This window comes from Psittacula echo (genome assembly GCF_963264785.1).
Source record: "Psittacula echo genome assembly, chromosome: 4".
Taxonomy (NCBI): domain Eukaryota; kingdom Metazoa; phylum Chordata; class Aves; order Psittaciformes; family Psittacidae; genus Psittacula; species Psittacula echo.
The window spans coordinates 52,117,839-52,134,713 of record NC_137738.1 but is presented as its reverse complement, the minus strand read 5'-3'; the positions used below and the strand labels follow the sequence as shown (position 1 = coordinate 52,134,713).

At 40.9% G+C, this 16,875-nt stretch overlaps 1 protein-coding gene across 5 annotated transcripts in view; it reads left to right on the top strand.

Annotated features, from left to right (window-relative positions):
• The window catches only part of TRMT11 (tRNA methyltransferase 11 homolog), a 28,101-nt gene extending 27,281 nt beyond the window's left edge, over window positions 1-820 (top strand). For 3 of the 5 annotated variants that reach the window (XM_080615600.1, XM_080615598.1, XM_080615601.1), the window contains one exon: window positions 440-820. In XM_080615600.1, the coding sequence (XP_080471726.1) occupies window positions 440-571 (132 nt within the window). In that variant the 3' untranslated portion in view covers window positions 572-820. The remainder of the gene's footprint in view (window positions 1-439) is intronic. The other 2 variants (XR_013956608.1, XR_013956609.1) reach the window with 2 other exon arrangements.
• Window positions 821-16,875: the final 16,055 nt, after the last annotated feature.

Genomic DNA, 16,875 nt, shown 5'->3' with positions numbered 1-16,875 from the left:
AGACCACTTGCATCATTTTGCTGTATGGGGTAGAGTAATGAAAATTTGAATGAGTACATAGAATCTCAAAATAACCAGTAAAAAACCCCATTATCTAATTACAGCTTGTGTTTGATCAGTGTCAAATGAGTGTCCATTGCATACGGATTTTCATTTCTGTTACATTTTAAGACTTTGCAGGAGGATGTATATGTTCTTGTTAATCCTAGTAGAAGCCTTAGCATTGTAATATTTTTAATCAATCTAGTGACTTAAACGTTTGCCATTGAATTGTTAAAAAAAACCCCAAAAACCCAAACCAAAACAAATGAAAAAAACAACCAAAACCCAGCTTTGTTCTTGGTTGTATTTGGTTGAAAAAGACTGGAGGAAAACCAATGGCAATACATGCTGAACTTACTACCTTAAAATCTAATGCTTGTGTTTTGATACCATGCAGGATCAAGATCAGAATTCTCACTTGTTGGATGGACAATATATGCCATACAGGGGACACAATTCTTTCCGTGAGAAGTATTTCAGTGGTGTGACAAAGAGGATTGCCAAGGAAGAAAAAGACAATCAGAAGTAAAATATAATATAAACAGATTAAAAAATGAGGAAAGAATGAAGGTCGTGTTTCTTGGTAAGGACATCTGGATACGAACATTCATTTGGATACTTCAGAAAAATAAACATTTTAAAACAAGATGAAACCCACAACACAGGTTGAGAGCAGTTCTTTTTAATTAGCTTTGTTTATAGCAGATTTTATTGTACAAGTTTTTTGAGTCCTATTTAATTTATATTTGTACTTTCAAGTACTAATGATGATTGACTAAAACCATTATTACTGTTCTTTCACCATTTAACGTTTACAAAAAAGTAGTAGTATTATTTGGCTTCTTAAACTGTAAACATCTGGCTATTTCAGCCACACGTGGTGGTGATTAATGATTGCTTATTAAGATGATAATTTTCATTTGTTTTGCTTTTTTGTACATGGTATACAATAAACCAAAAGATTGTTGTGAGTTTTTCTTAGTTGTTGCATGCAGTGACTGCTCGTATGAATTCCAGTTGCCCTGGCTGAGGCCAGAAGTGTTTAAAACAAACAAAAACCACAAAGAAACAAATGTGTGTGCATGTGCACACACACCTCCCTCCCCCCAAAAAAAAGCCTCTGTGACCTGACAAACTTTGGAGAGCCTGTTAAACCCTGTGAAGCTTGTCCACATCTGAAGCTCATCTGTACCTTGGATTTGCTTTTGCATTCCTAAACCTTGACTCTTGGTCAAGCCAACTGTCTGCAATTTTTGGTTCAGAAATTGATAGTTAAAGCAGTAACAACAACAGCATAAAATCAGTAATGCTTCCCTAATGGTATTAAGCCCAATCAAAGCTTTGAAATTGTAACTGTATTTGTTAAAGGGCAAACTTTACTGAATCCACACCATGTCCATCATGAAAATACCTCATTTGAAAATCACTAAGCCCATTAATTCAGGATGTTAATGGCTCTTCTTATTTTGGTGGTCAGGTATAGTCAAATATCTTCAGCAAGGCGTTGGTGAATGTATCTGCATGCTCCAGCCAGAGGAAGCCTTACTTCTCAACTTGCTGCAAGTCACTAACTATGGTCATGTTACATTGACTGGTGCTTGAGAGGCACTTAAAGATTACATTGTGTGTATCTGATGGAGTTCATTAGCTCAATTTGCTCTTCTGTGGGTTGTCCTCAGCTGCAGCAGGGAGAACTCACATGCTCAATGACAACTTTGTCTGACCTTCTGGATCTAATATGTGGTGTGTTGGGAAGTTCTGAAATAGTGATTTATTTTCTGTGTTTCCATTATAAATCACTTTGCTTTGAGACTTTTAATGTCAGCTGTATAATAGTTATTCTGGGCTAAAGTTGGAGCAGGATCAAAGCTCAGAACGTTTTTCAAAAGCAGAATTTGAATTGATCACTTTCAAATATTACACCAAAAAAATTACTGCTTCTGAAAACCTGTCTTCGTTCAACTTGTGACTTCAATTTTAGCATTACAATTTGGCATTCAGTTTTTATTACTTTACAAATTAAAATTACATTCTGTTCGTCATAGGTAAGGAATTTTTCTAGATGGATTTATGCATTTATAACTTCATTTTTATAAAAGCTACCCTACATAGACATGGTCTAAATGGTTATACAAGATGTAGGGTAGTGGCAAATCTGGCTCGGTCTATTCAAAGAAGAATGATTTAGTTTATTTCTCCTCTGCCTTGTCCAACTTTCAGTCCATTCAGCAGCAGTGGTGTGGCCTCTGTTTAGCAGTTTATACATAAACAGCTCTATTATTACTGAAGGACACCATTTTGAACTGTAAGTGCATTTGAGGTACTGCGTCAGCATCCGCTAATCAGAAATAGTTTAGAATTGAAATTGGACATTCAAGCCCTGCTGATCCCCACCTTTAAAGCTGTAAGTTGGAAATATTTCTGATCTTTAAATTTCTCCTAACTTCATATGTGTGCTCCAGCCTATTGTACGTGCAGACTTGCAAGGCGGAGGCGTTTATGGCTGTAGAGCCGTGACACAATTGTTGTGCTTGCTGTAGCAAAGCACTGACAGGCAGGTGAGTTATCCTTTCGGCAGGATTTGGCCATCGATGGCCGTGGTTTCTGGCGCTTTGTTCGATCTGGTTCCATTCAGTCTCTTTCTGTGAGGTTCCAGTTTCCTGTCCCTGGCAGGGAAGGTCCGTTCACGAGCCCGTGCTGAACTCATGCCGTTGTCATTCTCTCCTGTGGGGCGGTTTGTGCCATTTTCCAGTTTTGAAAAATAAATGTTATTTTTGGAGTGCTTTGTTGCGTTGAAACAAATTAGATGAAGAGAAGAAGGAGCTGGAAACGGCTGCGAGGTCATATGGGCAGAGGCTGTCTCTTGCTGAGGGGAGTGATTTGTGGAGGCAAGAAAGGGAAAGAGCCCCCTCTTTTCACTGAATCCCTTTGCTTCGTGGTGGTGGCATTCATGGCTGCCAATCCTCTCACGTATCTATGGGAAGAAGAAGTGGGAAAGTAGCAGTAATAGATTTTTCTCTGCATTAATTGTGTGCTCTTGCTCTAATACTTTCTGTAATTAGTGGCCAATTTGAACAAATTTGACAGAAGGTCAAGGTTTGATGAGGTCTTACAGATAACAGGGAGCGACAAATTCTGTTGAAATAGGCAAAGGTGTTGAAGAAAAAGACCTAGTTAATGTCTTTGAAGGAAAAGGTTGTAATATGAGTTCAGCTCTTGTTAAATTTAGTATCAGAGAACCCACATGGAAGCAAGACCTGGAGACAAAAAACTCATAACCAATGTTTTCTGTTGCTGCTGTGACAACTAGTGCTGGTTGCATTGATGCTTGATATCTTTAAAACAAAAAGACCCAAATAAAAACATACAGAGAGCATGAGAGAAGGGTGCCACAACGATGATGACCCTGTGACTTCACACTGTCCTCTGGCCACAGGTTTTCCAGAGACAGAAATGTCCAGTTGACATGGGCAGGACTGGAGCAGATAACACACAGTTGTGATGGGTTTTCCTGTTGGACAGCAGGCAGTTCTGGAGTTAGCTGGCAGGAGAATGTTGAAGCCTCCAAAAGGCAAAGGTTGTTCTCTGCTGGCACAGCTCCCATACCACCATGTTTCTCTTTCCTGACTCCTTTTCACCCCTTCACAGAACCTGGGAATAAAAATCTAATGTGTTCTTTCTTTGCTGCTTAGCTTCATCTGCTGTTTAAACTGAGGTCCAGAGTTAAACAAGGCTGGCTTTTCAGTCTGGAAACTTCTTCCCTGCCCCTGAAAAGAGTTGTGGGTGCCCAGGAGAATGAAGAGGCTGGTATCACTCTCTGCCTTTTTCTTCTGCTTGCTACTTGGAAAAAATGTGGGGTTTTTAACCTTCTTCTCTTACATTGTTGACTTTGGTGATCACATAACTTAAACCAGAACGATATATCTTAGCTGTCTCTATGCTACCCTTTTAAATGTATTTCTCTGATGTCCTCTCATTGGCTTATTAGACTGTAAAAATCTCTGTTTATGTATGTATCCTGGCAACTGTTCTCATTGCAGTATTTTGTCGTGGCTGCTGTTATTTTGTACAGTGCCTCTAGCCAGTTACAGCTTTTCTGAGCCTATGAGTGGGGAGGACACCACTTTAAAGAGGCATCAGCTCTCTGGTAGCTTCAAGGCTTCATCAGCCCTGAGGTCCCAGAGAAAGGATGGTCTGTCTGGCTACTGTTAAGGGCACTGGACCTCAAAGCAGGTTTTCGAAGGAAGTACTTTAATTCTTGTAGGTTGCTAAAATGAGGTGGACAGCTAAAAGGTAGAATCCATTGGTAGGAAGAAGATCTTAGCATCTTTTCTGCCACTGTTACAATCTTGTGTATCTATACATTCAGTAAGGTGCCCAGGAGATGGATTATAGATTGCTGGCAACCCGCAGGAGACATTAGCACGGGAAGCTGCGACCCTGCTTAATTTGCTTAATTTAAAATTCCCCCCAAGTTAATTTAGATTCCATTTTTGGGTGCTGAAAAGAGACTGTTTTGTATAAAGATACAATGATTGTTAATGGTCATCTGAGATTCTAATCCAGAATTTCTGTTGCTTTACATAAAAATGGTTTAAATTAAAAAAAATCTGACCTTCTAAAGCTGTCAAGCCAGCACTGTTATTATGGAGGCCACAGTATTAATTTAGCGAAAATGCCACTTCCTGTATAAAATTCTAATTTAAACCTTTTTCTTCACAGATTCTTTTAAACAATTTTTCACTAATAAAGTGCAAAATAACAGTTCATGTTACTCTACATGATGGGATAAGTAATTAACTCTAATCAAATACATAAATCCTAACTGAACAATCTTTTTTTCCGTAAGGAGATACCACTGGCAAAATAGTCACATAGCAGTTAATGATAATACTTCCTTCTATAAGAGTCTGTCCCAAGAGATGAGATGCCTCTGAGTGGTGACCAAGGATGGATGTTCAGTGCCATGGCTGGACAGCCCAGAGTGTCTTTGCTTTGTCCTCAGACTGGTAGCAGAGATTTCCACTGAACACTGGGAATTATGCTGGTGACTGCATTTTGGAGGCAAGACTAAACCTTCAACTATCTTTTTCTCTACTGAATGCAGCAGGAGAAATGCAAGTGGGTAATTTCAGTAACAGGACAAGTTTAGCTATGAAAGTTCTTAATGAGTAATAGGGAAGGTTCATAGAATACTATGATTATTGGCTAAAGATGAAGCGCAGGTTTGTGGAGAAAATCCTGTGAGTAATTAGATCTGTTCAGTTAGAGGGATAGGTCCTTACACACAGGCAGTCTTCTCCACTGAGTTGTGGTCCTGTTCTTTGTGTGAATGCATGTGATGGATGCAATGATGCCTCTCTGTCCACAGTTCATGCCTTTATAAATTGTTCTGCTCTATGGCAGCTGTGTGCATAAAGCCATGATACCCTGAGATTAGAAGTGCTAGGCAAGTGCAGTGTGTTTATTGCAGTGCCAGTTGTGGCAAAGACTAGGATAACCAGAATCTGAGCAGCACCCTAGGACACATGCTTCTGTCTTGGAGAGAACCTTGTGTCTCACTAATAAACATCCCCTTACCAATTTAGGAATGTTTTGGGAAGTTTTTGCTCTCTTCGAAATGAGTATGTGACAGAGAACACTTGTATACCTTTGCTTGTACCTCATTCCTTAACACAACACTCCCTGAAAAAAGGTAATGAAATTACATGAGAAAAGGGGTTGGTTTGCTATAATCAGTAATTATTAGTCAAAGTTGGCCTTTGTGAAATGTCATATTTTAATCTCTATGGCTTGCACAGGAGCTGTCACAGAGATGACATGCTGTGTTCTTTGATAGTGGTTACTGGAAAGCAGCTTCTTCAGCAGCATGATGCCTCTGCTCAGTCCTGGCAGTGCAAAGCAGTGGGGGGGGACAGTGGTGAATATGCTTGTGTATACTGGGGAAAGGTGCACAAGTGCCCAAGTACTGCCTGCATTTGTTCTGCCTCCCTGTCCTGCTTTTGTCTGGAGTGACCTGACAAACTGTAAGGCTGAACTCGATAAAGTACTGCTGTTTGCTAGGGGAATGACTGACCAAAAACCCACACAGGGACCCCCCTCCCCTCTCACCCCCAGCCACCTTGCCTCTTTATAAAGCAAAGATGTCTACCTCAGTAACGAATTAGTATTATAATAACCACAGAATAGCATTTTCAGTCTTATGTAAAAATGTCAAAGAAGAAAAAGATACAGGCTATTTTTTAATTAAATATAAATTTTCTTTTGTTTTTTGTTTTTTTTTTTTGTTTTTACTCTAAAAGCAAACCAAAACATGTTTGTGCCAAAGAACTGTTATATCCCACCCCTCTTCTTTTTTGTTAATTGTATTTTTATATGCCTGGCAGAATTAATGGTGGAAATCTCCTCAGCTGTGACTTTGCCAGAATCCTTTTCTGAAGCTCCTACTAATTTGGATTAAAACTGGATGGATGAAAGCCTCAAACAGCAAGTCCTGGCAGTAGATCTGCTGAGGCCCCACAGCATATACTTCTCCAACTGTTCTTATCTTCTGAGGCAAAAAAAAAAAAGGAAAAATAAGCAAACATAATTGTGTAATGACACAGTTGTCAGTGCTCTCCCTGCCCTTCCCCTGCCTGGGCTGGGGTAGCAGGCTCCTGCATGCAGGGCATGGAGCAGGCAAATGGTGCTTAGTTGCCTGTGGGGGCTCTCCTTTGCAGGACAGACCCCTGGATTTTGTGGGGTGAGGTTTTGACAGCGGGAGGGGTGGGGTGGGTGTTAAGTCCTATCTCATACCAGCTACTCTACATGTAAATAGCCAGCATGGATTTTAGAGCAAGTTGCCATGCTGGGGAATAGCTGTTCACAATGACAAAGCTGCGTGTGCGAGCCTGTCATTGCGGGGACATGAAGCCACTGCGCTTCTCTAGTCCCAGCTGCTGGGTGCTCACCTCTCTTGCTTAATTCTAGCAGTGTTGGCGCTGTGTTTCCTTGCTGTCCAGGCTTCCTGGAGCCAGCAGCTGCAAGCTCTCCCACTGCCACAAACAATTACATTAATTTCTTTAAATTGGACGGATCGATCTCTGGCAAGTGGCCGATGTTCCTTCCCCTCCTCCCTCGCGCCAGGAGAGCCTTCTGGAAGCTTGTGAGCTTGCTAAGACCTTGCTAGGTTCATTCCTCTCTTCACAACCACGCTGAGGCAGCTGAGAGTTTCAGATAGCAGGCTTTCAGGAATCGCTACAAGTTTGAGGAAGCTGCTCCCCAGGTGCCTGTTCTGAGTGGTATTGGTATTGACTGTTTTAATTTCCTTTCTGGTTTCTTTCATTGATTGGGTATCGTATCAAGATTGGTACAGCAGACCAAGTTGGCAGGCCAGTACTTTGTCTTTTGCAAAACTGGCACAACATTCTCTTTATTCCAGATATCTTCTGTTTCTGCAACACACCGACAATCAAAATCTAGGCTGAGGTTTGACTTGCCTAATCTTTCCTGTCAAGATTTGTATCTAAAGCAGTCATGTTAGTCTCCTTCTAGGAAATGGAGAGGAGTAAGTCTAGAGTGCTTGTCAGTCTGCTCTTCTAGAGCTCTTGGATGTGCACCATTCAGACTTGTTCATTTAAGACTTACTTTGGTTGGTGATGTCTACTGTTATACTGAAACTCTTTGTTTACAGTGAGGCCAGTTAATTCACAATCATTTCATATATGCGTATCAGCTGCTGCTTCTATAATGCTGGATAAAAATATTTATGAAATAGTTCTGCATCTTCGTTTTTACCTATTTTGTCCATCCAAAAGTGAAGCAATTTGCTTTTGATATACAGCAACACCCAAGAATTCAACAAACACACGGGACGGCAAACACCCAAACATCAAGTCTCATCAAATCTTAGTGTCTTTTGGTGGTCACAGAATTTATTTCCTTTTGACTGCTTTATCAGTTTTCTGGCTTATGAGTTCTGAGAGTTGCTCCCTACTTGTACGTTTTTCATGGGTTATGTAAATATTTGTACAGCTAATTTTACTCCCTCTTTCACTAGATTGTTACTTTATATGTATGGTGCTTTGGGGAGCTGATGGGCGAGATACGAATCCTGCTTGGGAGTACCAGATTAATTCTCTTGAAAGGTTCTGCAGATGAGTAATTGCTCTGCAGCAAGTCCTAAGCTTGCGGTTTCACAAGCAGGGAAGCTAATGTGACAATGCAGTGCTGCTGAAAGGAGAGGGCGTTTGTGCCTTTTCCTTTCCCTAAGCCTGGCTTTTCCCACACTGTGCTCTGCAGTTGCCCACTCTTGCACTGACTCTGGTTCTTACTGGAGCCTTCTTGTGCCAGTTCAACTTACTATGCCAGCAGAAACCTATTCTTTTTGCTGAAAAAGAGTACTGCAAGGCAGGGAGTTTTCTTCCATTGGAGGTGAGCTGATGGATCGGCTCACTGTGATCATGAAGCTGTGGTCTCTGTCACATCACTCCTAGACCTCAGGCTGACTGTGGGGACTGCAGCTTCTGAATGAATTGCCCAAGAACCTCCTGGCAGGAGAAAGCAGCAGCTGATGGTCTTTTGTGTCACAGTGGGCATTGTTAAACTGGAATTGTGGAAGGTTGAAGAAGGAAAATAATTAGCTGCCTTTTTCAGCACAGATTGGCCATGTCTTTGAGGAAAGGAAGATAAAGTAAAACTAGAAGTATTGCCTGTGGGGGCTATTTACTCACAACTTACGCTTTATTGTGCTTTTCTTTTAAATTAAGAACTATGTTTTGGCTACTGAAAGCTTTCTTTTCTTGTGATCCAGGGACAGGATGTGTCAAAGTTAACCCAGAGAAACCATGAGGGTCAGGAGTGGAGCTGCAACTGGGCTTTTGGTCCATGTTTGGTACATGGGATTTAGCACCTCCAAGGGGCGTGAAAAAATTTGTTGCCTTGGAGTACTTCCAGCCTCTCTTCAGGTTGGGAAGAGTTTAAGGTATAGAGAAGTCCAGCCATGCTGTCTGTCACAGCAGCAAAGATTTCCTTTCCTGTGTGTGTGTGATTGTAGATCTTTAGGTGTTCAGTGCTCTCTTTTTTAATGCCTCCTAATTATTATGTCTGTTTTCCTTTCAAAAATTCTCTTTCCAAACTGATTGGGGTCATAATAGTTTCCAACCCTGTGAAAACTGGCCCTGTTGGAGCATAATGTGTTTCTGATTTAGGCTTTGCCCTGTTTGGATTTGAATCCCAGTGGTTACTTATTTTTACTGAGCAATTTGTTCTTTCCTCCTAGTCTGTGAACCCTGGGATTCCTTTAATTTGGATACTGAAACTTTCTGAGCCTGGTGTTTCAAACAGCACGCCTGGGTACTGGGTGTGATGATGTGCTGGGTTTTTTATTCTGTGAGTGTGGTTTGGTGAGACAGCCCTTGCCTTTGTGGATAAGGTGTAAGTAGCAGCACATAAATTGGACTCAAGGTGTGAAAACGCTGCCTAGAAAATCTCACCCTGAGTAGTATGTGGGATGAGCAGTGTTCTGTAGCAGGTTAAGTCAGTTACCCAGCAAAGAGCAGCAAACAGAGGAGTTTTGGAAGGTATTTGGAGTGAGGTGCTATGTGGGGGTATTTGTACTTGATATGCTGAGATAATGAAGTGCTACAAGAGTGGCATTGCAGACACAAGATTGTGACTGCAGTGGGTATACCAGATTTATATCCTGCCTGAAGCCTGAAGGCATTTTTTGTATGTGAAATGCAAGTAGGCATTCATCTCTGAGGCTTCCCATCATCTTCCCATGTGGAACATCTACCTTCAGGAATGAAGGGTAAAGATTCCTTTTATATAGTGCTGTGGCCATTCTTTCCATGAATTATCCTGCTAAGCTTCCAGCCTCAGAGCTTGCATAGTTATTTTACATATTTGTGTTGTCAGCTCTGTGTCACCCAACATTAGAGATGGACCTGCTCGAGCGAGTCCAGAGCAGGGCCATGAAAATGATCAGAGGGCTGGAGCACCTCTCCTGTGAAGACAGGCTGAGAGAATTGGGCTTGTTCAGCCTGGAGAAGAGAAAGCTTCGAATACACCTTAGAGGAGCCTTCCAGTGCCTCAAGGGGCCTACAAGAAATCTGGAGAGGAACTTCTTACAAGGGGGACAGGACAAGGAGGAATGGCTTTAAACTGAAGGAGAGGAGATTAAATTAGATAAAAGGAAGAAATTCTTTACTGTGAGAGTGGTGAAGCACTGGCACAGACTGCCCAGAGAAGCTGTGGCTGCCCCATCCCTCGCAGTGTTCAAGGCCAGGTTGAACGGGGCTTTGAGCAACCTGGTCTAGTGGAAGGTGTCCCTGCCCATAGCAGGAGGGTAGAACTAGATGAGTTTTAAGGTCCCTTCCAACCCAAACAATTCTATGATTCTATGATTTGAGTGTATTGTATTCTTGAATGAATTTGCCCTCATAAGATCCTAATGCAACATATGTTAGTCCCATCTTAGACCTCTGACTTGCCCAAGATCATACACGAGTGTCATAGTGGAGCAGGAAAATTAACATCTCCCAAATTTCAGGCTAGCTCCCGAACTACACTACCATCTTTTTTTCCAGGGTTGATCACAACCAGCTCACAATGCTCACAATTTCTGTGCTAGGAGATCGGGTAGGAAAAATGTTCTGGATGTGTAAATCTAAATCTGGATATATCTGTGAAACTACTAATTTTGTAGAGTTCTGTTGTAGCATTTAATATTTTAATGCTTGCGGGCACCATTTATATTAATTTGTTTTCAACTGGAAAGAACCAATGACCCATAGGCGTGCATTGAAAAAGCACTGACAAGCACTGAAAAAGCAGTGAAAGAAAGACTGATTTTAAAATTGGTGGGGAAATCTGTGGTGCACTGTAAAGCAATTGTCCACAATATACTTCTCATTCTCTTGAACAAAATGCAGGTTATGTGAACTGCCTGGTACCATGAGCAATAATGCAGGAGGATTTGTCAATGGTTGTTAATTTTTTCTGGACAATTAATATGATCTTCAATAAAACTTCAAAGGTTGTAATCTGCACAATTGGTTTCATTCGCTGTGATCTGTCATTTTTAAGGAAGATTCTCTTTATTTTATACCACGCTACAGCAAACAGATCAAGATCAGGAAACTGAGAAAATTAATCCTTCATTGTAGCGGTTATCTTCAAAGCTTGTCTGAAAGATTTTTTCCACAGAAGACCCGACTGTGTTAGGGCTTCCAAAGAAAAATGTTTGTGAGTGCTCATGTCAAGAAAGACTAATTTATCTATGAAGCACTGCTGGCCTGTGAGCACCAATGATGCTGGGACTAAAACCTACTTAGAGAATTTCATTAAAAGAAGTAAATAATTGGTGCTTATCGCTCCACATCTAAAATAAGTGCCTGCCTTGTTTAACTCAGTGTTGTGCTGACATACTCAGTATGAGAGACCCAGGAATAACATTTGATTTTTAAGAAAGCTTTATGTTATTAATGGCAGACCTTCACAAGAGTCATATGAGAACAGAGATGTCATTTAAAACTTACTGTTCTTCCACGTCACCTTCAGGCATGTTTTGCCAGATCTGAAATCTAGAGGAGCGCTGACACTATTCTCTCACTCCAGAGAGAATAGACCATTCAGATCCTTCTCCATCACTCAGCAGAGCTGTGACAAGGTGAAGAGAAAAACATCACAAGAATTCAGAGGGTCTGTCTTAGCCTTCTCCGCAGGATGCAACACATCACCACAAAGATAGAGGACAGGGTGGTGAGATGCCTCCAGCACAGGACTAGAAGATTAGTTCCAAAGTTTTTGTTTGTTCTTCTAGAAATGAATTCCCACTCTATGGTGATGGATATTTTCAGTCTTAAAGGCAAAAGGCTAGACTATCCGATTACTGGCTACCAGATATAGACAACTGATCGTGTTGGCTGTTCCAGCAGCCTGGGTTTTAATGTCTATGCTTAACTCTACTTTTCTAAGCCTTCACTGCTACAGATGGATATGGGGCTGCTATTCCTAGATGAAATTAGAATAATAGATGGTAGAGATGGAAAAGTACCTAACGGTCCATTCCCCTATATCTGCCAAATAGACTTGCTAAAAAAGTGCAGGCAAATGTCTTCCATGGCAATCTTTTACCATGAAATATTACATCCTCTTTATAGTCTGGGCAGAAAGCAGGAAACCTAACCACTTCTTGGCTTAAGCTTTTGCCAGTCTGTAAGCTTGGTACTCAAAGACTGTATTTCGGTACCAGTTGCCTTTTGCTTTGTAGATTTGGAGTATCTGGAAGGTTAGATAAGGCAGTTTTTAAAGTGTCCAACTAATCTGTTGTGTTAATACCTAAGTTCTGAAAAAAAGGGGTAAAGAATACCTGTTGAATCACAAGCATTAAGCACCCAGTCCCACAGGTTGCTTTATTTATAACTCGAAGCACAAGTGCTGTAAATTTTCAATAGTCCCTGCTGTACCTGTAGGATGCCTTTGTAGCTACAATGCGTGAACATACTTCACTTTGGCTTATTATCAAAAATACAGCTGTTCTGAGTGGGGCAAAAGGTGCGGCTTTCTTCAAAATGATCCCTCTCTGCTGGCTGTTCTGTTAGATACATAACTTCATTGTTGCTTTTGAGTTCCTCAGAACTGATTTTATAAACCAGGGTTTTCAGCATTCAAAGGCATACGTGTGCGTGTGCCTGGTGGTGTGTGGGGTGTGTGTGTTTTTGTAAATCTGGACTCTGTAGAGGTAACTAAAATGCCTCATTTAGATTACTGAACCTGTAATGGAAAAAAAGCCCTGCAGACACTGTAACGGTTTAATTGATATTCAATTGCTTGTACTTTTTCTGGCTTTTAAAGAGAAATATCAAAGAATGAACTATAAAACCAGATGTATATCTCCAGGGAATTAAATTGTCCAGTTTCCAATGACATGCTTTAATTCTCCTCCCACTTAGTAATTTTACATTGGCGCAAGTCCTTTGGATAAGAAAGGGCAACTGACCCCTCCAAAATCGTTGTTCTTGCATTAAGTTGGAAACAATGGGATCTCACAAAATCTGCAATCTCATTAATTTTTATTGTATATGCATTAATGTCTTGGAGGTGATCCAGAGGAAGACTTCAGGCTTCAGTTTTGCACATGCTTAGGTGCTTAGCCAGTTTCGGAAGTTATTATAGGTAAATTACTGAAGACCAAACTTTTTCCACTCCTTTCCCTGTTCCTCCCCCCTGTTCCTTCCCACATGGTTACTTAGATTTCAGTTAGTTCAGGTGTTCCCTGTTACATAAATGTATGCCTGAAAAAAAACCCCAAAACAACAAAACCCAGCGTCCGGCTCAAAGCACCGAAGCCTGGGGTTGTGCTCTGAAGGTCCCAGGTCTTTCTTTCACCTGGTTCTTGTGAGAAAGGGGGTCTGGCTGTAGCCAGCTTCATAGTTTCAGGTCCCCTCTCAGCACTTGCCTACATGAGTGGTTAGAGAGGAAAGGGATCTGTGCCTGGGTGCCAGAGGCTAAGACAGAAACTCATTCTCCTCTTCTCCTCACCATGGTGGGAAGCCAGCACTGGTGTGCTGAGCTGCTTTATTTTGTGCTGTCAATACTTTTACTGTTGAACACTGTGTCCTGAGGTGTGGGGCTTGGAAGGACCAGGATGTGCCATGTGCTTGGCTACAAACATGTTTGCTTCATGCCAGTAAAAATGCCCACCCCTTTGCAGGTGTAGAGCAGCACATGTTTTGGACTGGGCACTGATGACCTGAGTTCTCCTAGTGATAGCAGTTTGTCTGGGAACTTACTGTGGTAATCTAGTCAGGCAAATGGTTGGGACCTCTACTTATAATGTGCAACAGAACGATAAGGTAGGGTAGGGATTTAAACCCAAAGGAAGTAGCCTCTATATGAATTGGAAAAGTGCTTGAAATCCCAAGGTCTCATCTTGTTCTGTTGGTTTTTGTGGGTTCACCTTCCACTTTCCTTCTCATTACTTATGGCAGAATGACATTTACCAAGACCTTTCATCTTCCTGACTCTTGTCCCAGAAGCAGAAACTCAGGATGAGGTAGGATCTATGCCAGCCTCAGTTTCTTTTCTATTCTCTGTTGGCTGTCATCTGAGTATTAGCTACATCAATACACATAAAATAACATATATATTGGAGAAACAGACACTAAGTATGGTTTCTACTAAAAATGATCACTTTATTTATTATGGAAACCACTGTCTTGCCTGTTATCATTGGTTTAAAATATGAGTAATTGTTTGGACAGACCAGCAGTTTAGTTGGATGGTTGGCTGAATAGTGTAAGTTGTTTAAGAGTGAAGTAGTTGATTTTGATGATAAACTATGCTCAAATATTATTACAGTTGTGTGTTTGCCTCAAAATTGAGGGGAAAACGCTTTTTTTTTTTTTCTTGTTTGGCTGAATTCTTGGTTTTCTTGGCCAAGGAAATTGCTCTGTGTCAATCTGATTTGCAAAGAAATTGTTCAGTGGAGATTCGTAACTGTTTAGTAGAGCAGTTGGGATAATACTGAGATTGGGGACCTTTTGTTAGAAATGGAGGGCAGAAATTGCTTTTGTTAAAAAGTCTGGGGAATAGAATGAGCCGAAACTTATTATGAATTCTACTTGCAAGAGAAGAAATTGGAAAACTGCAATATGAATGGTCACTTTTATTCTACCAGCTAATAGGTCCTGACAACCCATAAGAACCTGTTGTCTGAATGACTGGCTCCTACTGTTTTCTCCAACAGGCAGTGATGCTTCCCAGCAAAGCCCCTTGAAAGCTGTGAGTATGCTTGAAGCAAGGGGTAGTGATTTTAGGAGCCACTTCCTGATGTTATAGAAAACCTTGACGTCAGTGGACCTCAAGATGAGTAACAGAGATGTGAGAGAGCAGAGCTGTGGCTCCTCCTTTTCCTTCTTTTCCCTCTTTTAAAGAATTTCTGCTTTTCAGCTTCAGCTGAACAAAGTAGGGATGCATTAGAGTTGCTTCTTTACCAGGAATTGGGAAGCAGATCCAGTGTTTCCCAAAGGAAGGAAGTAGAGCAGTTCTACAGTGGGAGAACAGTCTCTTTTCCTCTGTTTTGCCTGGTAAGGTGATAGGCTTGAGCCTGGGACAAAAAGGTGGATAATCCTTCTGTGGTTACATCTTGAAGAGTGTGGAAAAGCACTTAGCATGCTGTTGTCCTTAGGCCCTGGTAGCCTAATGGGGCTGGCTGCAGTGTGTATGTTACAAATCAGGAGAAACTGAAGCAATGCAGATTAACTTGTTCTACAAACTGAAGATTTTCAGATTGATTATAATAGAAATCCAAGGGTTTTTTTTCAGCTAACTGCAGCTGAAAAATTATCATGGCCTCTAGCATAAACTCTGGGAAATCAAGAGTTTATAGAGCTGTATTCAGAGGTGATGTGTCAATTATACCATCTTCCACAGACACAGATTTTATCCGGCCTTCAGCTGTCTTGGATGAGATGAACTAGTTTCCGTGACTTTTCCTGTTGTAAAAGGAACTCTTGGTTGTCTCTAATGCTCTGTAGACCTAGAATTAAAATTGGAGCTTTGAATGTGCATTTCTACCTACGTCCTGAATGTGAAGAGATCCAAGTCCTGGCAAGGAAGTGTACTGCTGTCTAAGTGACTTGAGTGGGGTTAAAAAGGAGGCATTACAGTAACCTACTATTTGGAGTCTGGCACTCTGAGTATACTCATCATCTCTTAATCTGTCCCTGGGCCTGGTTATAATTTGCAGCTTGAGCAATCGTATTGCATTCTGCATTTACATTTGTGTTTTCTTTTTCTATTGTTAAACCTGTTTTCATCTTACACATTTTTTTATTCTTCTGTTGCCTGTAGCCAGTGATAGATGACAAGGCTTAAATGTGGAAGGTCAATTAGATCATCCTGTGTCCATCTCTGCCAGCACAGGATTATTGCTTTCATGGTCTCTTTGTTATTGTTTTGTCCAGCCGATTGCTAAATAGGTCCTGTTTATTCGACAAAGTTTTGCCACCAATAATACCCCACATAACCTTAATTATAATAAGGAGTAGTCTGGGGTATTGTTGAGAGGTGGGAGATGGTCTTGTATGGTTAGAAAAATTATCTGGTTTTTGACTCTTCTTTCTCAGATCAGATTTGGTAAGGTTTTCTGATGCATATTTCACTAACTGGTCAAATCAAACATCTACATCAACAACATTGTTTGAGTCCTGCTTATATCAGTCTTTTTAGCCTAGAATATTCTCTTAGCAGAAAACAAGATGGCTATTGGCATGTGCATCATTAACTGAAAGGTTCTTTTGTTTATTGAGAACATGTTTCCTTGGATGGTCATTCTGGGCAAAGAGGTCTGCATTTTGCTTTCCCATGGTTTCAAGCTGCAGTGCTTTATCTAGTAGGGAAGCCTGTCTTACGGAGCTAGATAAGACACGACTGAAAATCACTTGCCTACAGAAGCAAATAGAGTTTCCCTGGGATCCACAGAGACAGAAATACACTGAATCTGAGGCTGGGAGTAATGATGCATTGGAAATGCATTAGTGCACATTTATCTTAAATTTCAAGGATTCTGTAATATGAGTCTAAAGCATATATAATTAAAGCCAATTTCAAAATGATTATCTAAGGTTAGACTTTCAAGAATATTCTAAATTTGGCAATGAGAAGTATATTTTTAATCATTTTAAAGCAGGTTCCTTCAGTGCCCTAAGGTCTGCATGCCAACCAGAATCAGAGGAGAGGTTGCCTGCAAGCAATATGCAAAAATAATATTACATAAATAGATTCTGTTCATGCAGAAGCATTTCACTGTTAGCTGGATAAAATCACATAAATATTCTTTGGGATAGT